Source organism: Pipistrellus kuhlii, unplaced genomic scaffold (assembly GCF_014108245.1).
Source record: "Pipistrellus kuhlii isolate mPipKuh1 unplaced genomic scaffold, mPipKuh1.p scaffold_m20_p_8, whole genome shotgun sequence".
In the NCBI taxonomy this organism is placed as follows: domain Eukaryota; kingdom Metazoa; phylum Chordata; class Mammalia; order Chiroptera; family Vespertilionidae; genus Pipistrellus; species Pipistrellus kuhlii.
The window spans coordinates 69789407-69812593 of NW_023425584.1; the positions used below are offsets into that span (position 1 = coordinate 69789407).

At 48.1% G+C, this 23187-nt stretch overlaps 1 protein-coding gene across 16 annotated transcripts; it reads right to left on the reverse strand.

Moving 5' to 3' along the window:
• Window positions 1-160: 160 nt before the first annotated feature.
• On the reverse strand, window positions 161-22939 carry PWWP3A (PWWP domain containing 3A, DNA repair factor). 16 transcript variants are annotated; one of them, XM_036425080.2, is made up of 14 exons: window positions 22762-22930; window positions 21657-21781; window positions 20294-20376; window positions 18513-18583; window positions 16030-16683; window positions 14518-14619; window positions 11520-11590; window positions 9498-9574; window positions 8810-8870; window positions 6538-6613; window positions 6038-6088; window positions 5064-5500; window positions 3616-3704; window positions 161-468 (listed from the first exon to the last, which is right to left on the reverse strand). In XM_036425080.2, the coding sequence occupies exons 2-14, from the start codon at window positions 21711-21713 to the stop codon at window positions 414-416; spliced, it is 1884 nt and encodes a 627-aa protein (XP_036280973.1). In that variant the 5' UTR covers window positions 21714-21781; window positions 22762-22930; the 3' UTR covers window positions 161-413. The 16 variants fall into 16 exon arrangements, 13 of the variants coding, with proteins under 13 accessions (XP_036280973.1, XP_036280974.1, XP_045432311.1 ...); XM_036425081.2 differs by having other exon boundaries at window positions 22767-22929; XM_045576355.1 differs by having other exon boundaries at window positions 22894-22913.
• Between the last annotated feature and the right edge of the window lie 248 nt (window positions 22940-23187).

Consider the following 23187-nt stretch of genomic DNA (forward strand, 5'->3'; position numbering starts at 1 on the left):
CTGGTCTTTGTTTCTGCCTTTTACAAATACTGATTTTCTTAAAAAATGTATAAGGAGGCACAGCAAACGGAGGAATCATCTTAAGAGGAAGCCACACAAAGGAGGGGGGAAATGGAAAAATACATGATTACCTCTGGAGGTATACATTCATATCAGAATCTTTAAAAAACAACAACTCCTGTTTAATATCGGATACAATGCTTTTTAACATAAAAAGACAAATGTGTACCTTTATTAAACTATTCTGTACAGTTGCAAGTAATGAAATAAAGCAAAATGAATCAGTTTTGTCCTTTCAAAAACCTTTCAGGAACTGTTCCCTGAAAAGACAGATCTGATGTACACACTCTCCAGTTCCGTCTTCAGAAAGCGTGCACCATGGCCCAGGGACCTCTGCCAACTCTCACCCCACATCAGCATCGCTGGTTCATTTCTTCTAAGAGCTGGTTGTCAAATATTTCTTTTTCCCTTCAGAAGAAAAAAAGTGACAACTTCATTTTAGTAATTGTGTTTTTAAAAGCATGAAACAGAGGAGTGGGTGTATGATGGGGGCAGTTTCAGTTTGGAAAGTCCTGGATGATGGTGGGGATGACTGCATGACAATGTGAATGTGTTTAATGCTGCTGAATCGTCCACTGAAAAATGGTTAAGATGGTCCTGGCCAGACAGTCCAGTTGGTGAGAGCCTTGTCCGGATACTCAAATTAATCCTCACCCGACCAGCATGGCTCAGTGGTTGAGCATCAACCTATGAATCAGGAGGTCACGGTTTGATTCCTGGTCAGGGTACATACCTGGGTTGCAGGCTCGATCCCCAGTGGGAGGCAGGCAGGAGGCAGCCAATCAATGATTTTTTCTCATCATTGATGTTTCTACCTCTCTCTTCCTCTTTGAAATCAATACGATATATTTTAACAAATAATTAATCCTCACCCAAGGATTATTTTTTCCACTGATTTCTAGAAGGGAGGAGGAAGGGGGAGAGAAACACACTGATTGATTGCCTCCCACAGGCACTCCTACCAAGGCTGGGGAACCTGCATCCAAGGTATGTGCCTTTGACAGGAATCAAACCCATGACCCTTGGGTCTGAAGGCCAACCCTTTAACCACTGAACAATCCAGCCAGGGCAAAATAATTTTTAAAAGTATAAAATATTTGCCAAAACCGGTTGGCTCAGTGGATAGAGCGTCGTCCTGAGGACTGAAAGGTCCCAGGTTTGATTCCGGTCAAGGACATGTACTTGGTTCTAGGCACATCCCCAGGGGATGTGCAAAAGGCAGCTGATCTATTGTATGTCTCTCTCTAATCGATGTTTCTAACTCTCTATCCCTCTCACTTCCTCTCTGTAAAAAAATCAATAAAATGTATTTAAAAACAAAAATAAAAAAAATAAAAGTATGAAATATCAAATTGTCGTTTTTTGGGTGTGGGGGTTTTAACCCTCACCTGAAGAGTTTTCCATTGATCCCTAGGGAAAATGGAAGAAAATGACAGAGAGAAATATGGATGTGAGAGAAACACATGGATTGATTGCCTCCTGCACATCAGGGGCTGAGCTGGGGAGGAGCCTGCAACCAAGGTATTTGCCCTTGACCAGAATCGAACCCGGGATGTTGGGTCTGAGCCAAACCTCCAAGACTCAAATTGTCCTTTTTAAGTGACTCTCAGTTAAGAAAAACTGTGTCAACAATCACTTGGCTGGCCAATGCATTCAGGATATAAATAAACACATTAATTCTGAGGTGGCTCAGCTAACCACAGGAACATTGGAGAGGTAAGTGTGCACATGTCAGTTCAAAACAAGAAACACAAGCAGCCTGAAAATGAGCACAACAGAAACAGCACACACACCTTTGCAATGCACAATATAGTCAGTCTGTGCACAACCTCTTAACTTATAAGACAAGAGGAACACCGGTACATGGATCCCGCGACAGACAGACCACGTGGCTGAAAATTGGGGCGAAAGGACAGAAACAGAGGCTAATCACTAATTGTGTTCCTTAGATCACGTCCCTGAGGAATAAAATGGGGCCAGAGTTTTCACCCTAATTCAGTCATGTCAGCCAGTGAACCTCATTTCCAGGGGGCATTTGACATGTTCATGGCAGGCAGAGGCTGTAAAGAACTAACACACTTAGTGCTGGCAACCCAGCAGAGGGAAGAGTGTGGAGATGGAGACAGGATCACAGGAGCGGAAGTTTGAGCTCCCAGATGTAGCTACTCTGCCCTCCTTCTCCCAAGACCACTATCTTGATTTGTGTATGGATCCTGCCAGGCCTGAGCTCCAAGAACAGAGATGCCAAATTTGTTTCCAACGGCCCTTCCTGTCCTGTTAAGTGAGCTGCCTGCAGAGCCAATTGACTCTTCTGTGGGCAGCTGCACAGGAGGCCTGTTATCCCCGGAGGCTGGCGGGCAGCCCTCCTCCCCTTCCTGCACAGGCTGGGCCCTTCCTGGGAAGGATGCCGAGCATCTTCACCGGAGTGTCCTGTGACAGAGCCCAGTCAGCCCTGGAGGGAGCCCCTAGCCTGTGACTCTAGTTGAGTCTTCAGCCTGTCACTGGCACGCAGCCGCGCCCGTTTCCAGCAAGACCTGGCAACATGCCCGGAAGGGATTAGGGGCTCCGGGGCCAGAACTCCAAGGGCAGCCAGCCACCCCAATGTGAGAGAAACATCTTGATCAGAGCCTTCTCTGACTGGTGAAAACCCATCAGGACGAATGCTTCCTGTTCTCAAACAGCCAGACCATTGCAGCACAGGGGAGAGTTGAAAATACAATATCAGCCAAAACCATAAATATTGGCTCAGTGGATAGAGTGTCGGTCTGCGGACTGAAAGATCCCAGGTTCAAGGGCATGTACATTGGTTGTGGGCACATCCTCTGTAGGGGGTGTGCAGGAGGCAGCTGGTCAATGTTTCTCTCTCATCGATGTTTCTAGCTCTCTATCCTCCCTTCCTCTCTGTAAAAAATCAATAAATTAGAAAAAGAAAAGAAAATACGCCGAAACCGGTTTGGCTCAGTGAATAGAGCGTCGGCCTGCGGACTGAAGGGTCCTGGGTTTGATTCCGGTCAAGGGCATGTACCTTGGTTGCGGGCGCAACCCCAGTAGGGGATGTGCAAGAGGCAGCTGATCCATGACTCTCTCTCATCGATGTTTCTAACTCTCTGTCCCTCTCTCTTTCTCTCTGTAAAAAAATCAATAAAATATATTTTAAAAAAGAAAGAAAAGAAAATACAACATCAGCTCTCAGCAATCAGAGATTAGGCAGAGAGATCCGAGTACACATCCAGAGGTCACCCTGGCTGCCCCGATAGGGTGCTACATGGGTCCTCGGTATGTATCCACTATAGGGCCCAGGGCCCATGGCCCCAAACTCAACAGAGGACAAGAACGTCCACTGATGGCTTCACCAGGTCTGTCTGGCATTTAAACTGCCAAGTGCTAATGTATATTTTCAAGTTTATGTGACTCATTTACCAAAGTGCATCTAGTCCAGCGTATCAAGAAGAGGGCCTCAGTCCCAGCTACTAACCGTTAGTAACTAACGTGTGCAAATACAAGCCTTGGAAGACACGTTGTAAAACGGTTGGGGCAAGGCCCTGAGCAGCCTACCGGTAGCTCAGCAAAGGTCCTCTGATGTACTTCTCCTCAGCCGTCTTGTAATCTACCGCATCCACCGCAGAAATCGCGCAGATGATGGCCTGCAAGAGAGGAACAGGCCAACACCGGTCAGGCCACTCTCGGCGCCGAGCTCTGAAGAATTAGCAAGGGGACAGTTTGACCACATCTGGCCTCTAGACTGGTCCCCACTTATGGCTTAAAACATATGCATGGAACTCTGCTAGTAATCAAGTTTATGAATTAAATCAGTAACATTATTTTCTGGACTAAAGAGGAAAGTTCCTGTCACTAAAAGCATATAGTAACAACAGGCAGCACCCAAACCAACAAGTGCATTTTTGAAAAATTTTGAGTTTACTATTAAAAAATAAAAAGGCACAATAGTGATCATTTGAATACATAATAGATGCCCGATATCAAGGAATCGCTGTCAATATTTTTAGGTGAAATAACTAGTACTTTTTGTCTTGCTTACATCAAGAGACATGGGAACAGTATCTTGGCCCCACCGCCTTGCTGCCAGGAACACCCCTACAGTGACAACCCCAGATGTTCCCAGGAAGCAGGATCATCCCATTTAGAGATACACAGGCAGTATTTATGAATAAAAAATATTTAGGCCCTGGCCAAGTAGCTCAGTTGGTTATAGCACCCAATGCGCCAAGATTGCAGGTTCAATCCCCAGTCAGGGTACATGTAAGAATCAACCAATAAATGCATAAATAGTTGGAACACAAGTTGATGTTTTTCTCTCTTTCCCCTTTTCTCTCTCTAAACTCAATTTAAAAAAGTAAAAAAAATATATATATAAAAAAAAATTTTATATGGCTGGCATCTCCACCCTTCCCTCCTGCCCCCCCGCCCAAAAAAACTAATTTGGGGGAAGGACCGCAGGCACATATGGACTGAGGTCACCATTCCAGCCAGGTGATGAACACATAGGGTTCACAATATTCTTTTTTCAATATATATATATATATACACACACACACACACACACACACACACACACACACACACAGTGTGTATGTATGTATATGTATATACACACCCAGCAGCCCATTCTGAATTTCACAGTAACCGAGGACCTGTGTCTGCTCCTTGCTCCTGGCCCCAGTACTGAGGAAAGTTAAAATTCCCATTTTCAGAGTAAATTCTGGAACAGTCACTACCAGCGCTGCAGATAAAGCCTGCATCTTATTCCCCCAGGGCTGGAGATGAGATCAGAACACCCTAGCCCTATGCCACTGCCCACAGAATGGCCAGGAGGGGTGGGACCCCATGAAGTAGGGGCCTCCAGGCAGATTTTGGAAGGGTGACATTCCAGCGCCGTGCCTGGTACAGCCCATGCCAGGACAAGAGTGGGCTGGGTCTATAGTTGGGCCCACACCACAGGCCCCCACCACCTTCATGCACAGGGTTTCTTGCTGGCCACTCACTTCAGGCAGAAGGACGTCCAGAATGAAGCGGATGCTGTCACCGTTGATCTGCGTCAGCATCCTGCTGCCTGTCTCCTGGTAGACCTCTTGCAAGTACTTCACCACCAGGTCCAGCTGTTCCTCATCTTCCAGGTACGTCTCTACACACGTCACATACTGTCCCGAGTTCAGAAACGTCGTCAGCCACCTGGATGGCTTCTTGTTCTTCAAGATGGCCCGCAGGTGGTCCTCAGCGCCCCTTGCCTTCACAATGTACTCCACCAGCCTCTGGTTGGCCCGGTCCCGGGCAGCTCGTGATCGATCAGGCAAGACTTTCCTGCAGGGCTGCCTCTTGCCCCAGGGACTCCCGGCCATAGGCATCTCAGGATCCTCATGGCAGAGCCGAGGGAACCGAGTCCCCAAGACATCCTGCTGGATGGACTTGCGGACAGGATAGCCTGTAGAGGAGGCGAGGCATGCGTCTGTGGGACTGCGGCCAGGTGGGGTCCCTTCACTACCACCTGGGGTGTGGTCCCTTCACTACGCCATGGGGACACTGGGGCAGCCACATTCCTAAAGGGTTCTTCCTCCAGGAGGTCCTCCTCACTCCCCCAACTCTGCCCTTTAGCCAAGTTTAACCTGAAAGAGCAGAGCCCCTCAAGCCCCCAAAAGAAGCATTAATTCATCTATCTCCCTCTTTAAGGAGGGGAGGAATGGGACAGTGTATATGTGTGACTGTCACTAAATGAAAACAGAACCAAGGAAGGAAGACAAAAAGCACTGCTCGTATATTTTAATGTTTGGGTGTTATCACTCACAGGGTAGCTTTAGAAGTGGACCTGTGTCTAGGCCCCTATGGCAGGGAGGGAGAGGAGACCTGGGGGAGCCCAGGGGATGCCGGGCTAAATGGTCCCACAATCCAGGAGAAGACTTAGAGACCTGTTACTTTTAGACTAAACAGCAGACCACACTTTTCAAGGAGCTGGTGGACTTACTTATATTGGCTGCATAATATTCCAGGAAAGAGCCAGAGAAGGAACCACAGCCTGCAGAGGAGCGAGAAGGGGAGAAAGCGCACATGAGATACGCTCTGGAAACCTTTTCAGGTTGTAGGGTCTAGGTGCTCCGATTACACATCAGCCCCTCCCTTTTGGCAGAAGGGCTGGTACAGCATGGAGACTGAGGCCACAAAGAAGCCAGGAGTTTCTGCTAACAAGCCTGATTCAGATCCCCAATTCCCAACAGCCCAACTTGGGATGGACAGAAACCAGCTCTGGTTCAAAGGAGGCCCCATCTTTTGTCCATGTCCAACATCACCACCTCTTCCTGGGCGTCTGCTTATCCACCTGTACTGGGCACACAGCTGTCAAGGACGAGGCCAGACTACCATGGGGAATGGCTGCGCTCTGCCTTACTACCAGAGGGTCTACAAAGGAAGCCCCCTGCTGCTGCCCACACCCGCTCCCTTAGTCCAAGGCCGTGAGGGCCCGCGTACCGAGTCGGACCCTGTAGTCAGTGATCAGGGAGACGCACCAGCCAATAGCCTGGTCGAAGTCCTCCTTAGCCTCATTCTGCAACGAGAGAGAGAGAGCACGTGTCAATAGGAGTCTGCTGGGACTCCTCCTCTGGCTGCTCAGTACCCTTATCTAGGAAGGCACCCAGCAGGTGCCCTCAGGCAGGCTCCCAAGGCTGGCAGGGAATGCCTGGCAAGACCCAGCTCTGGGGCCAGGCTGCTCCCTTGTGATCCTGGCTCTGGGCCCGAGACCTGAAGACTCAAAGAGAAAGGTGGCTAAACACCCCAATTGTAGTTGCCATGACCATCATAGGGAGAGGACCTTAAAGTGTGAAATAAATCCTTTTAAGAGACATATTTGTACCGAAACCGGTTTGGCTCAGAAGATACAGCATGGGCCTGTGGACTGAAAGGTCCCGGGTTCGATTCCGGTCAAGGGTATGTACCTTGGTTGCGGGCACATCCCCAGTAGGGGGTGTGCAAGAGGCAGCTGATCAATGTCTCTCTCTCATGGATGTTTCTTTCTATCCCTCTCTCTTCCTCTCTGTAAAAAAAAAAAAAAAAAAAAAAATATATATATATATATATATATATATATATATATACACATACACATACACACACACACACATAAATAAGAGAGAGAGACATTTTTGTGCCCAGCACTTAAGAGAGGGGCACTAAGCCTAAAGGGGGTGACATTTGGCCACCACCAAACTAAGTACAATATAACCGGCAAGGCTCCCTGAGCTGGGAAGAGTTCCCAGGAAATGTCCAGACTCAAGACGAGCCCACATCCTGCGTTACTGCTGCCTTGGCCTGGCCACCCTCCTGTGGTCACCACATGAAGCAGGCAAGGGAATGCAAGCATAACAAGCAGCTCCAGCGGGAAAAGGCCAAACTAACTGGCAGACAGTGCAGCACCAGGGAAGGAGACACACAGGAGCCTACAGATGCCACAAAGCAGTGATAGTCACCCAAGGGCCAGCAGAGGCCGTGAGAGCCAATCCATCACCCTCTAGGACAGGCGACACATCCACCCCGTGGAAGTGCTGCTCACTGCTACTCAGAGGACCCAGCACCCGTGCTCCCTCCACACCCATCTCACGGGGGAATAGGAAGCTGGCCACAGATGCCCTCCAGGAATCTAGACCACAAGCGGCACACACACCATCTTCTCATACAGATCCTAAAGCAAGATTCCTACTCTGCTTTCTGCACCATGGCAATCCCTTCTCCTACCCATGGGAAAGCTACCAGGACCCTAAGAAGGCACAGAGCACTTAGAGGAGTCACGTAGCTCCTGGCCTGGACGGCTGGGTGAGTAGCTCCTTGAACTTACAGATTGGCATTCAGGGAGCATAGAACCCTGTAAGACTAGAACCAGGCCCCACTGACACGCACTCTGATGGGGATCAGGAACCCAGCACTGGTTGTGGGTTAGACATAGCAGACAAAACAGACGTAGCAAGGCTCATGCTGTGGAGACTGGAAAATCGGGGGAAAGGGAAGGGAGAGTCTGGTATGGGAGCCCATCTTCCAAACGCCCACCTGCCCCTGCAACCTGAAGCCTGCTGTCCTCGGGAGACACCGGAGTGGCAGCGGGCTTCCCAGATCGCAGCACTCTTGAGGACACAGCTCAGACAGAGACTGCCTCCCACCCTGAAAACTCAGGAAACCCTGGCCAGCCACGGGAACCCTGAAGGGGGGTGCAGGCAGAAGCCTCAACTCCCTGTCCAGTTCCGTTTTTTTTGAAAGCTGGAACAACATAGAGCAGTGTTTCAAAGCTGGACAGGGTTTTGAAGGAGCACACCTCATGGTTCATGGATGCATGTATAACAAAGCTGATCATAGAATTGTGGGGACTCAGTCACTGGAAGCAGAAAAGGTAGCCTGGGGAGTGTCCTAATCCCAATTCATGCTGTCGTGCTCAGGTACCGGGTGGGCAAAGGAAGGCCTCAGAAGGAGCCAGAGGGAATAGGCCTCATGTCCAGCCTCTCTGCCACCTGCGCCCCTAACCGGGGACAAACGGTTCGCCTGCCACAGCCTGGTTCCACCCCTGAACCACAAGGCAGACAGGGGGCATGCTCCTGGGTAGTTGAGGGCCCCTGCAGGAACCCCTGAGGACGGTGGCCAAAGCAGACAGGGCATGTGCTAGAAGTACCCTCCAACAGTGGTTCCAAAGGCTATCAAAGAACACTGTCGCCAGTCATGAGGGAGCTGTTTAGTGAAGCACAGATAACAAGCCACCTACCAGAAGCTCCTGCTTCTCTTTACAGTCGAAGTGCTTCAGCCTCTTGAGAGGGACTGTGATGCTGCAGAAAGCAGAGGCAAGGTAACAGACATAAGGCAACACGTGAACAGACATTCTCTTCCTCTGACCGTTAGGAGGGGCCTCTGCCAGACCAGGTCACCCAAGACAACTGCTGTGCCAGCTGCCCAAGGAAGCCCCTTGGAGCCATGTCCTGGAGTGACAGGTACCCTTGACTGGGTCCCTAAAGGGACACAGCTGGGATCACTGTACAGATGCCAGGGCCCAATCTCTACCCTGCTGGTGACCAAAGGAGGGTGGCAGCACTGAAGTGCCAGAGGATCAGTGAGGACCAGCCCTACAGTAGTGTGGTGCCTGCTGAGCTCGCTGGGATCAGTGACACATTGTGTATATGCTCATCCCAGGAAGAAGAGCGAATAGAGAAAGACCGACAACAACCCACATGACAAAACTCAGACTGAAGGAGGGTCCCTCTTCACAACCTGCATGGAGGGAGCCACTTCTGCTAGATTCTGGGAAGTGGGGGTCTAGTGCATGTGTAGCTGGATGGCCTTTCAAAGCCCGCAGGAACAGCTGGGAAACTGAGCTGTGTGACCTTGCAGGCCCCGGGTGCCTGCCCCCACTCCTATTCCGGGAAATGTCCGTGAAGAGCCAGGGATGATGGGCTCACCCTCGCCCTTTCGGGTCCATGTGTCCTTCAATGAAAAGCACACTCGCTTTCTTTTCTCTCCGCTTGACATTCTTGACCTACGGGCAAAGCCAAGAAAACAAAGCATCAAGAATCCAGGAAAAGCCAGGAGTTTTAAATCCTTTATTGACACCATCTCATTGAGCGAGAGGGAACCCTCTGACACCTGTGACAGGGAATGCCGCTGGCTGGGGGACTGAAGTGAAGTCCACATGGTGACGTGCTTAGAACTGCCCAATTTTTTGCTGCACACGTGGCTCTAAGGGGTTTGACAACTGAGCAGAATCACACAGGGTTTTCTTAAAATATTAAATAAAAGCAACTACTTCTGCTGTTAGCAGTCATCTCTCTGTAATCGCCATGGCTGGCTGAACTGTGGCCAAGCAGGGCTAGTTCAGGACCAGCCAAGGGCTCGAGACAGAGGCAGAGCCTGACTCAAAGACACGTCCTTGGACGAAAGGGCCAAGGAGCCCCTTTCTGTACTGCCTCACAGGCTGCACAAAGGGCTCACTGACAAGGGTGGGAGTGGACATCCATGCCCCAAGAATGTCATGTTGTCATGTTGGTGACCTGTTAACCAGCAGGGCTCCCAGGGAACTGTTGGAAATGAGGGAAGGGCTGAAAGGGCGACAAAAGGGTGCCTACGATAAGCAGGCTGTGGTATATCTTAGGAAGGGGGTACTGGAGGGGGGAGGGGGCCCCGATAAAGGCTACCACAATTGTCCTGGGGCTTTCTGAACACCCAGCTCACCAGGTGTGTGTGCAAGCTACAAATTCTATCCACAAACATGTCAGGGTCTGGTTCTGCCCTTCCAGAAGCCATGCTGCCACTCTGTGCAAGGAGGCCCGTCTGACTGCAGGTCAGACTCACCCAGACAACACAGCTCCTCCTGACTACGACTAATACCTTTCCAACTTAAAGGCCACTGTCTCTCACTAAAAATTAAAGAACTCTGGCTAGAATTATGCAGACCCTGTCTCAGCTGAAGGAGGATAAAGAGTAGCCAAGACAGTGCCTTTGCCTAAACAATAAACTGACTGTTTGCAACATCCAGCTTAAAAGCAAATCCTCAAACTTGGCTATATTTAAGCTTATTCACTACAGTGAGGCACTGGGCAGGATCTCAAATGCCTGTTTTTATTTTTTATTTATTGATTTGATTCATTTTAGACAGAGAGGAAGGAGGAAAGAGAGAGGAAAAACCCCCACAAAACATTGATTTATTTTTCCACTATTTATGCATTATTGGTTGATACTTTTATGTGCCCTGATCGGGGATTGAACCTGTAACCTTGGCATTATCAGGTTGATGCAAATGAGCTCCTTAGCCAGGAGCTCAAATCCCATTTTTCATATGCACAATGGCTTCCTACCCCAAAATCTAAGATTAAAAAGCTCCTACACCCGAAACCAGTTTGGCTCAGTGGATAGAGCGTAGGCCTGCGGACTGAAGGGTCCCGGGTTCGATTCCGGTCAAGGGCATGTGCCTTGGTTGCGGGCACATCCCTGGTAGGGGGTGTGCAAGAGGCAGCTGATCCATGTTTCTCTCTCATCGATGTTTCTAACTCTCTATCCCTCTCCCTTCCTCTCTGTAAAAAATCAATAAAATATATTTTTTTAAAAAAGCTCCTACAAGGCAAATCTCTGAAATACACATTTAAAATTAACAAATTGTGGATTTTTTTTTTCCAAGCAGGTTTTTCTAAGCCTGGTTGGTAAAAATCTGACCTGTAAACTTTATCAATGGTGACACAATGACTAAACCCCCTTTATTTAGGTACATGTGCCTTAAGAAATCCTGCTTATAAGCCCATCACTTTTCCTAGTAATAATGTGAAAACATTTGCCCGCTCTGGGGAGGGAGGGCACGTATGGGGGGGGGGGGGGGAGAATGGTGTATGTATAGAGATAATAATTTAATAAAAAATTAAAAACAAACATTTGCCCGGGTTCAACTGTTGAGGGATCAAGTAACTGCCCTTAGGAGCTAGAGCTGTGCTTACCACTGCGGGCCAGAAGGGGTACTTTTGGTATTTAAGCCAGACCAGCATTCCTACTTCAAACGAACTTGGTTCTAAAATTAAAAAGAAAGAAAAACAAAAAGTCAGAACAGATAAGTCAGATCCATGGCAAGCACCAAATGCATCAGCTTGAGAAAACAGTTACTGTGATGATGTTTAAATATGATGTTCCCACAGTTCACTTAAAAGATCACAAGGACTGCCCTCGCTGTTTGGCTCAGTGGATAGACTGTCGGCCCAAGAAGTGAAGGGTGATGGGTTCGATTTTGGACAAGCACACTGAGCAGTTAAGAGTGAGACACCATGTTAGTTTCCAAATGGTGACAACATGCCATAGTCACATAGTGTTTGTGAAACAGGAGAAGCTGGTAGCAAAGACTCTGCACCATGTTAACGTCTCTGTAAATTTCAAATTACTCCAAAATAAACTTTTTTAAAAAAGTGTTGATAGAGCCCAGCCAGCTTGGCTCAGTGGATAGAGCATCAGCCTGCGGACTGAAGGGTCCCAGGTTCGATTCCAGCCAAGGGCACATGCCCTTGAATAGGGGATGTGCAGGAGGCAGCCAATCAATGATCTCTCATTGATGTTTCTATCTCTCTCTCCTTCTCTCTTGCTCTCTGAAATCAATAAAGAAATATATATTTTTTAAAAAGTGTTGATAGAACACAGAAAGGAGCCAATAGCACACAATGAAGACCCACATGAGAACTCAGTTTCTGAGAAGCTCATCTGTCTGAGGAACTGGACACTTTAAGGGGAAAGAAGGAGAATTATTTAAATAATCATCAGAACTATAAAATTATTTCTAAACAAAATTAAACTATTTTCCACCAAAAACTCCCAAATGAGTAAATAATTCAAATGTTTAAAAAATCGGGTAACAGCCGGCACCGGTTTGGCTCAGTGGATAGAGCGTTGGCCTGCAAACTGAAAGGTCCCAGGTTCGATTCCGGTCAAGGGCATGTACCTTGGTTGTGGGCACATCCCCAGTAGGGGGTGTGCAAGAGGCAGCTGGTCAATGATTCTCTCTCATCGACGTTTCTAACTCTCTATGCCTCTCTCTTCCTCTCTGTGAAAAATCAATAAAATATATTATATAAAAAAAAAATCGGGTAACAAAACCTTGAAGACAGGCTGGTATTTGACAAAGAGCCAAGATCCTCTGTCTGACACTACTGTAGGAGAAGGGAGGCGTGCTGTCCAACCATCTAACAGTTAAAAGTTTACAGAGTGAACTGAAGCAAGTTTCCCTCAGTGGTAGAACGTCGGTCTGCGGACTGAAGGGTCCCAGGTTCGATTCCGGTCAAGGGCATGTACCTTGGTTGCAGGCACATCCCCGGTGGGGGGTGTGCAGGAGGCAGCTGGTCAATGTTTCTCCCTCATCGACATTTCTGGCTATCTCTCTCTCTTCCTCTCTTTAAAAAATCAATAAAATATTTAGCCGAAACCGGTTTGGCTCAATGGATAGAGCGTTGGCTTGGGGACTGAAAGGTCCCGGGTTCGATTCCGGTCAAGGGCATGTACCTTGGTTGCGGGCATATCCCCAGTAGGGAGTGTGCAAGAGGCAGCTGATCGATGACTCTCTCTCATCGATGTTTCTAACTCTATATCTCTCTCCCTTCCTCTCTGTACAAAATCAATAAAATCTATTTTTTTTTAAATCGATAAAATATTTAAAAAACGTTTACAGAGTGAGAAGCAAGACCAAGGGAGGACAGAGGCCAACTGCGAACCGCCTTCCACAGGTCTGTCTTCCTGTGAACAGCCTCCCTTTCTCAGAGGACAATGGGTCAGGGCGCAGATGGCCAATTAAGGGATCAATAGTGAACATCTAGACAGAGGATCATGGTGACTGGGAATACCCACACCAAATGGAAGCAGAAACCAGGAGAAAAAGCAAATACCCACATTTGGGGGCCAAAGCAACCTAACCCCCGGCTGGCGGCTGTGGGGATGGAAATGCTCCCTGGAAGAAGGCAGTGTCCCTTTTGTGGCCCAGGGAGCTCTGCTCCAGGAGCTGATGTTACAGAGTTATTCACAGACAGTGTAGGCCCAGAGCTGTGGGGCTATCTAGACACCAATGGTGGTGAAGGCTCGGTATGTGATCACCCATCACTCCTAGTAAATAGTAACTATTTCCACTGAGAATAATCAGAAGACCACGTGGAAATGTAAAAAAATGGACACATTATGCCCTGGCCAGTGCTCAGTGGTTAGGGTGTTGGCCTACAGAACAAAGGGTCGAGATTCGATTCCTGGTCACAGGCACATACCTCAGTTGCAGGTTTCCTAACCCCAGCTGAGGAATGTGCAGGAGGCAACCAATCAATGTTTCTCTCTCCCCCTTCCATTTTCTCTAGAAATCAATGGAAAAAATATCCTCAGAGGAAGATTAATAAAAAAGTCTGAATTATCAAGTAAAAATAAGGAAAATGCAAACTTTTAAGTACAGTGACTGAGAGAAAAGCACTTGGCGATTTCTGGGAAAAGACGGTATGACAAGGCAATATAGGCGGCATGGGAGACATGGAACACCCTGGGGCTGTACCATGTGGCTTCCTTGTCCTGCAAGCTGTTGCCATTGGAAGGCTAGGGCACAGGTCTCCATCCTGCCCTGTGCCAGTTCTCCAACATCCTGTGAATCTACAATTCTTTCAAAATCAAAAGGTTTAAAAAAAAAAAAAAAAAGAGGTGCCAGGCCATATTCCAAATGTGGCTGGGAGCTCACCTGTTTGACTGACTGTCCTGTTCCCACAAGGGACAAGGAAAGACAGCCCTGTGCTGACAAAGAGTCCCTCCTTCCTTTGTGTGGCTAAGCTTAAGGCAGGGAACCAAAAATGAGGCACTTTTCAAGGTCTTGGCTCAGTAGGAGAAGAATGAAAGAGCAATAGACATTCAGGCAAAGGTGGTCCAGGAATGCATATTTCCTTCCAGAGGATTGAGACATCTAAGAGTGTTCCTCCCATCCCTGGGTCTTACCGTGATATAAAAGGATTCTTGGGGGTTCCTCCTCCTCCTCTTCCTCCTCCAGGATGGAATTAACAGGCTCATACTCCATTGACTCTTCAGAAGACTGATGGTCTGCCAAAAATGTCAAGTTAGACTTTCATGGTGAATGACTCATCCCCAAAAAAACACTTGTGATCTGTGACCATAAGTGAAAACAGATCCATGTTACACAGACCTCCACAGTGCCCGATTCAAGTGGGGTATATTTCCATTAGAGGGCATTTAAAAGACAAATACATGAGACAGAGAGGGGATGTTGAGTCTGGAAGACAAAAAAGCAATGGAAGTCACAAGAGATTGACTGGATTCTGGGCAAGATCCCTTTTGGGTATGAAGCACGTCAGCAGATATGCAGGAATAGTGATACAACTGGGAGACAAGGCAGGGCTGTAGTCAGGGAACAGGGAGGTGCATATCAGTTCCCTGCAGCTTGCAAATATGCCAGGTAGGGGCCTCATTAGGGAAGTTTGGACTCAGGGCAGAACCCTGGGCAGTAGGTGGGTAGTGAGAACTTGAGACACCCCAGCAAGCAGAAATGAAGATTTCTCAATTAGCGTTTCGAAAATAAGTGGGATGTTATGATGTGAAATGGAAAAAAAATCATTGAGCCTGACTGCAGCTGCATAGAAATGTGTCTACAGGGGAAGTTATGAGCCTCTATAGTGAGTTCATCTCTTGGAGAGTCCCATGTTCTCACTTCTGCAACGGTTTAAGAAAAAAGCAGTCAATCCTAGAAGGCAGCACTCTCATAACTACAGTGCCTCCCACAGCGGGTCTGCAGGCACGCTGCACCAGGCCCACCCCAACTCCTCCCTCCCCTTCAAAACAAAAACAGCAACACAAACATGGGGAGAAGTGGAGTAATTAAGACCAGTTCAAGAGTCAGACAAAAAAGGAATTGGGAAATCTTTGTTCTGGATCAATTCTAGTACTGATCTCATTAAGATCTGTTTAAAAACATATGAGATGGGCCAAAACCGGTTTGGCTCAGTGGATAGAGCGTCGGTCTGTGGATGAAGGGTCCCAGGTTCGATTCCGGTCAAGGGCATGTGCCTTGGTTGTGGGCACATAACCAGTGGGGAGTGTGCAGGAAGCAGCTGATTGATGTTCCTCTCTCACCGATGTTTCTAATTTTCTATCCCTCTCCCTTCCTCTCTGTAAAAAATCAATAAAATGTATATATACATACATACACACACACACACACACACACACACATATATGTGTGTGTGTGTGTGTGTGTGTGTGTGTGTATATACATATATATATATATATAGGATGGGGCCTGGCTCTGGATCTGGCTGAGGGAAGATCAGAACCCCACCCTGTCCCAGCACTAGAACAGACCTACCTTCCTCCAGGACATGAAGACTTGTGTTATCTGAGGGAGTGAGGATAGAAGGGCCAAGCCTACTGGCACTTCCCAGAATCATGTAACCCCTTAGCCCAGACCTCTGCTGCCATCACAACACAGCTGCTTACCAGGTGGGTCTTGAACATCCGGGTAGGTTGGGTGCACAGTAGGGCTGCCTGATGGCAAAACTGAGTGGCGACCTTTGGCACACAGACCCTGCTCCATAGCTGCAGAAGGCGAGTTCAGGACTGCAGGGCTGTCCGTCTCTTCCTCACTCTCTTTCTTCTCACCTCCCACTGAAAGTGAAGAGCCATTCAGACACCTGCTGGGTTCCTGTGCCAGATTCCTGCCGCTTTTACTCAGGGTCGTCCCATTTTCGAGGTGTATTCTTGATTTACTCTGGTCCTGAGAGTCACCTCCAGCTGACACCGCCCGAGTAAGTGGGCTTTCACTTTCCCCAATCCCCTTCTTGTGGTCCACTTGGCACTTGATCTCATTTTCACTAGTGGACGAGCCTGACAGCTCCTGGTGTACACGTTCCCTCCGCTCAGGTCCGGAACTGCCCAGCACCCCCTCATGGAGAAGAGATGAAGCGCTGCGATCACAGAGTGAGGATGACCGTTCCCTGTGCTTCTCTCCTGCAGACACAGCAGTTCTTTCTTCCCTTGAAGAGTTTTCTTGATGAGAATGTGTTTCCTCATTCAAAATATCCAGAGCCACTCTAAGCGACCGTCTGTAGGTCAACTCCTCCACAGGTCTGGCTGAAACCTTGTTCTGTGAGGCTGAAGGATGTAAACAAACAAAGCCTGGTGACGTCCAGGTGCCGGGCACTGCCATCAGAGCATCACTTTACAGGCTCGGTCTCATTCTATAGCTAGTTTTCCACCTACAGGGAGAACTGACACTTCTCCCCTCTGTCTTCCCCAAAGAGGGGCAGGGCTGCAAAACCATAACTGGCTATGGTTTGCATTCAGGGCTGCGGGGCTCCGTTTTTTAAAAGAACAAACTGAGCCGAAGCCAGTTTGGCTCAGTGGTAGAGCATCAGTCTGCGGACTGAAAGGTCCAGGGTTCGATTTCAGTCAAGGGTATGTACCTTGGTTGCGGGCACCTCCCCAGTGGAGGGTGTGCAAGAGGCAGCTGGTCGATGTTTCTCTCTCATCGACGTTTCTAGCTCTCTATCTCTCTCTCTTTCTCTCTGTAAAAAATCAATAAAATGTATTTAAAAAAAAAAAAAAAGAACAAATTGAGCCGAGACTGGTTTGGCTCAGTGGATAGAGTGTCGGTCTGCGGACTGAAAGGTCCCGGGTTCGATTCATTGGTTGCAGACACATCCCCAGTAGGGGATGTGCAAGAGGCAGCTGATGGATGATTCTCTCTCATCGATGTTTCTAACTCTCATCCTTCTCTCTTCCTCTCTGTAAAAAATCAATAAAATATATATTTTTAAAAACACACAAAAAAACTTGTGCACTTACTTTAAAAAAAAAACAAAGAACAAATTGAGTAACCTTAATCTGATTGAGTGACAAAAATAAATTCCTCCAGATTACAAAATAATCTTGCCAGCAAAACATACTCAGATGTTTCACAAATCCTCTTGTAGTCTGACAAGTTCCAATTCAATCAAGGTCGATGAGAACCCATTCCAAGGACATAAAGGATTGGGAGGGCCCAGCTGGCGTGGCTCAGGGGTGGAGCGTCAACCTATGAATGGTTCTATTCCTGGTCAGGGCACAAGCATGATTGCCAGTGGGGGGCGTGCAGGAGGCAGCCGATCGATGATTCTCTCCCATCACTGATGTTTCTTTTTAAACTCCAATTCTTTTTTTTTTTTTTAACATATATTTTATTGATTTTTTACATAGAGGAAGTAATAGAGTTAGAAACATCGATCAGCTGCCTCCTGCACACTCCCCACTGGGGATATGCCCACAACCAAGGTACATGCCCATGACCAGAATCGAAACTGGGACCCTTCAGTCCATAGGCTGACGCTCTATCCACTAGCCAACCCCGGTTAGGGCTCCCACCACCAATGTTTCTATCTCGCTCTCTCGCTTCCTCTCTGTAATCAATAAAAATATATTAAAAGGAGAACTTGAGAGGAATGCATTCTGAGGTGGAGGGTAGAGTGGGAAATAACCGACTGAAAGAACTCCTTGTTGGCAGGTCAATTTTCCATACTTTTTTGCAAGGGCATCTCTACGGCAGGAAAGAGATTGAAAGAACTCGGGCATTGAGTTCAGCCTGGCCTTCCTGCTGAAACAGCGTCATTTATTCATTCCAGCACACACCTGATGCTTTTCATGGGAACTAGTGACAAATGCAATCTCCCAGCTCAGTGGGTGTAACCTCCATCAACACAGGACTTCCTGCATTTCATATAAAAGCACCCTCAAACAACTGGCCTCCAACACAACCTGAGCAAACAGATGGTGGCAAAGGAGAGGTGATGGCTGACATGCCCAGGGTGTGCAAGGGTGAAACCTGCTTGGAAAATAAACAGCTGCTTTTCCAAAGACACAGGCATACAGACCCTATTTTATAAACACCGTGGTAAGGAACTGTGGATGACAAGACTAACTGGTAAGTCCCTACATGTCCTTATTACCCAATAAGGCAGCGATGTCCTCGATGTGGGACTTCCTCAGAATCTTGGCTTCTGTGCTTTTCACCCTCACCCTGCAGGGAGAGAAATGACTGTTATATACTACCTGCTACCCACCAAGGCCATTGGAGACATTTTCAAGCATGTTTTCTTCAGATTACAAAAGAATTAGGCTTGTTTTCTTCTCAGCTTTTCATTTAAACCAAGTTACAGCCAACTAGGAACCCATGTGCTTGAGGTCTGAGTCAGCAAGGACCCTAGTGAATTTTTTTTTTTCCCTAGTGAATGTTTTATGTGGTATTTTCCCCCCTTTTAAAGAGACAGAAAAGGTTGGCTGGATTTAAGAGTACAAATGAATTCAAACTGTGACTTTTATAAGGCAAATCCTACTTTCAACTGCACAAATAATTCCTTCAATTCAATTTTCAGAGAATAATGTCACTAATAGATGTTTACAGCCCAGCAGGCGTGTTCTAGTCTAAAAGGATATGCTTTCCTTTCAAATTCCAGTATTCAATTACCTCCCCAGCCGCTGGGAAAGTGTAAGCTGGGGACTAAACAAGCTTAGGAGGAGGCTCTGAAGAAAGAGGGGTGGGGAGATGCAAAGGAAGCCCACTGGGTTTTAATTCTCTATTTAGAATTGGGAATTCTTCCATCAGACACACAATGCCAGTCCTACTTGATCTGAGTATTTTTATCTTCACTCTAGATAATCTTATGTCCTAACATTCCAGGTAATCAGAACCGTCTTGTGCTGCCAGAATCATGGGTGTGCCTTCCGAGTTCTAAATAATAGTGTATTAGAGGGATTGACTCAAAATCAAGTATTTCAAAACTAATGAGTCTATTACACAAATTTCTGGAGGGGAGAGGGAGACACAAATAAACCAGTGGGCAGAAAATACCCCTATTTGAACACCAATGATGAGAGTTTACCCTAGTGTAATTTTATATTTATTCCATTTTTGTACTGGTCTCCCTGAAGATCACACACTGCCTTGTGTAGATCTTCAATTTCCAAACTGACATAAAATTAAAATCAGCTACTTCTTAAGATTATGATGAGCACTAATCAGTTACAATAACTGAAGTTATACTAACTGAAAAATTAATTTAATAAGCCTTTAGGCATGGACTTCACTATTTTGGTGGGGGCATGGTAATGAGAAATCCCATCCTATCCTATATAATAAAAGGCTAATATTGCAAATAGACCGTGAACAGTGGAACAAGATCGCTATGATGTGTGCTGACCACCAGGGGGCATGTGTGGAACATGGAGTGTGTTGGCTGCGGTGGGATGGTGGAGGTGAGCAGGGGGGTGCTAGACCAAAGCAGGGTGCCAGTGGCTTTCATCGGGGCAAGCCTCTGATGGTTACTGAAGACTCTTTGCTCCCACATGACATGGTCCTGTCCAGCACTTGTACCCACTACCGGTGCCTCAGTGGGTACAAGCGGTGGCTGCCAGCCCTGACTGCCCCCCAGGGCTTCTCTACGCCCCCCTGTTCCTGAGGGGCAACTGAGGCCGGCAGCTGCAGATCATACCCACTGACCCACTGATGGCACCAGCCCCACTTGCACCCACTGCGGGTGCTGGCCCCAATCGCTCCATGCTGTCAGTGGAGTGGTAGTGACAGGAAAGGCCAGGTGTGGGGGGGCAGAGGATGGCCAAGACCTGCCCCTGTGCCCACCGCAGTCTTGCAGCCCACAGTTCAAGGTGTACAAATTCGTGCACTAGGCCCCTAGTAAGGAAATAAAATCTTGAAAAAACTGTCACACTTAACTTTTTGTCTAAGGAGAGTATTTGAACATTTAGAAAAAATCCCTTTTTTTTCTTAGTTGTTGACATCTCGGTTCTGGTCAAAACCTACGTTTAAAAAAAAAAAATCCTTGTTATTAAGACACAACAAGCAACTGACACAGAGTAAGAAGCAGTGAAAACAGGTACAAATGTAGCAGGTAATTTCTTGCACTTTTAACTTTTTACTATGTTTTTCCTTTTGCTTACACAACCCCAACCATACTAATTTCCTTCCTGTTTTATTAACATAATAGTCCCATTTCTTCACTAGGATCTTTTTTTTTGTCTAAAGTTTTGAACATGTCTCCTTTTTCCCCAATTGACACCCCCTCACGCATTCCCACACCAGGCAAGCCCCCACCACCTGTGGTCTGTATCCACTGGTCATGCTAATATGCATGCATACACTGCACCAGGATCTTAGCAGCTGTTCCTTCTGCTAGAATTCTTGCCCACATACTGGCTTGGCTAGAGTTCAGTTTTTGTTCTAACCTCTCCTTGATGATCCTAGTTTCCCCACTCTCCCATTTACTAAAACAATCCACCACAATCCCCTTACTTGTTCTATTTTTCTTTTTCCAAAACATAGTTACATATCCATCTTTTTGTTTCTATTATGGATTTTTTTCTTATTGATTAAAGTATTACGTGTGTGTGTCCTTTTTCCGATTGACCCCTACCAACACCACTCCCACCCCCCAGGACAAACCCTTACCCCCCAGTGTCTTTTCCTTTAGTTATGCTAATACGCATGCATACAAGTCCTTTGGTTGATCTTTTACCACCTCCCCTTCCCCTGCCTTCCCTCTGAGGTTGAGGGTCTGATCAGTGTTTGCCTCTGGACCTATTTTTGTTCATCAGTTTATGTTGTAGCAGTATAAACATAGAACTTCGAAGATATTCTGTCTAATCTTCCTGATATTGAAGTGGGAAAACAGGCACAAGAGGTCGGTGGCAGACCCTGACTAGGATGAGTTTCTACATTGGGTTTGATTCTCTTCCTCAGCTTTGGCTGGAAAGTCTCCCCAGATCCTCTCATTATTTACTATCACAGGGCTCCCTGCCAGAAATTTCCTTGAGTTACTGCCATAGATGCCTTTTAGAGCTGTTATTTATTTTTTTTTTTTCAGTGTGAAAAAACACCACATTTCCAGCAGCTTAACCTTGTAAGTACTCCACCAAAATCCCATTAAATGGGGAATGAGATCTGGTGCCAACAGAAACAGCAGCCAACTGTTCAGGCTCAATTATTCCACTGAAGCAACTCCTAAGTCCCTCTTGATAAATATTTTACTTGTCACCCAAAAGTCATTTCTATTCCTGAAATTAGAAAATAATGCTGTCACCTTTGCAGGCCATAATCGCTCTTTCCATCTGCACAGGACATACTTGGCGTCCGTCATGATTTGGGCTCATGGGGCAAGAGGTCAAGATTAGACACGAAGTGCCTGAAGGTCCGGTGCACAGGGCCCTGCAACAAAATTTTCAAGGCGGTTTCCCACGTGTCTTGCTGGTGATTTTTACGCCAACCCAACCCTTCAGGCCCACTTTATGGGGGCTTAGCCTCATGTGCAGCCCTGCACGTTACTGCACAGAGATACTTGATACCAAAACGAGATGACTGGCCCTGGAACCCAGGAGAGCACCTGTTGTTTATTTTCATAAATAAACTAGCCAAACTCCCACCCCAAAGGCTGTGTCTAGATTGTTTTTTAAAGGGCTCCTAAGAAAATCACCTCTATGTTGAAGGCTGCCTCGGGACTTCAGCAGGGGAAGCACTTTAAACAAAATCCATAACCCTCCCCCATTTAGGGCGCAGAGCAAAAAAAATAAAATCGGAGGGAAAGGCCTGCTCTATTCGCCGCCATGTCCCTGAAGGATGGGACAGCTGCAGACGCTCCTTCCATCAATGGGAAAGCTGGCTGGGCTGTCAGCACAAACGGAAAGGGGGCAAGGGGGCATCGTCTGTGCAAAGGAGGGGTTCACCACAGCAGCGAGGGGAGGCCAGACGGCAAAGGCGGGGGTTCAGCGGAGAAGGAGCTTAAGGCAGCAGAAAAGCGGTTTGCACAGCAGAAGGAATTCAGGCAGTAAAGGAGTGGGTCGAGCAGCAGAGGAGGGGTACAAGCGACAGAGGAAGGGACTTGGGGGCAGCCACGGAAGGGCTGCAGGCAGCAGAGTGGGGGGGGTGCCGGTCAGCAGAGAGGGGGGCTCACGCAGCAGGAGTTCAGGCAGCAGGGGAGGTCCGGCTGCAGAAGGGGAGGGGAGGGCAATCGGGGAGGTTAGTCGTGAACAGAGGAGCAGCTCAGGTAGCAGGGGAAGGGGGTTCCCGCGGCAGCGCGGGGTCAACGCCCCGAGAAACCTCTTTCGGGGTTCGCTCCTTCCCCACCAGGCACGGCCGCCTCAATCCCCGGTCCCTGCCGATCCGAAAGGTACAGCCCGACGGGGGCTCACCGGACCCCTGGCCTCGCGAGCGCGGCGTCTCCAAGCCCGGCGTGGGGAGCTAGAAGGCCGCGGCGGCCCAACGGCGGTCGCACCCGCGCCGCCCAAGCCGCCGCCGCGGCCGCGGCCCACGCCTGCGCTCACCACCTCCGCACACCGCGCCGCCGCCGCCGCCGCCGCCGTCTTGCCCACATACTGGCTTGCGTTTCCCCGCCAACGGACCAATGACCCGCGTGCACCCGCGCCTTTGCCCCGCCCCTTCCGCCGGGCCGCTGGCGAGGCTGGTTGACTGACAGGTGGGCGCGGGGCTGGCGGGCGCGGAGTAAGTGAGTGACGGGCGCGGGTGGGCAGGAATGCACGGGACTGACTTGGCGGGCGGGCGGTCTCCATCTTCCCGGCCACTTCTCCGCCACAGTTTGTAAGGGGTTTGGGCCTCCA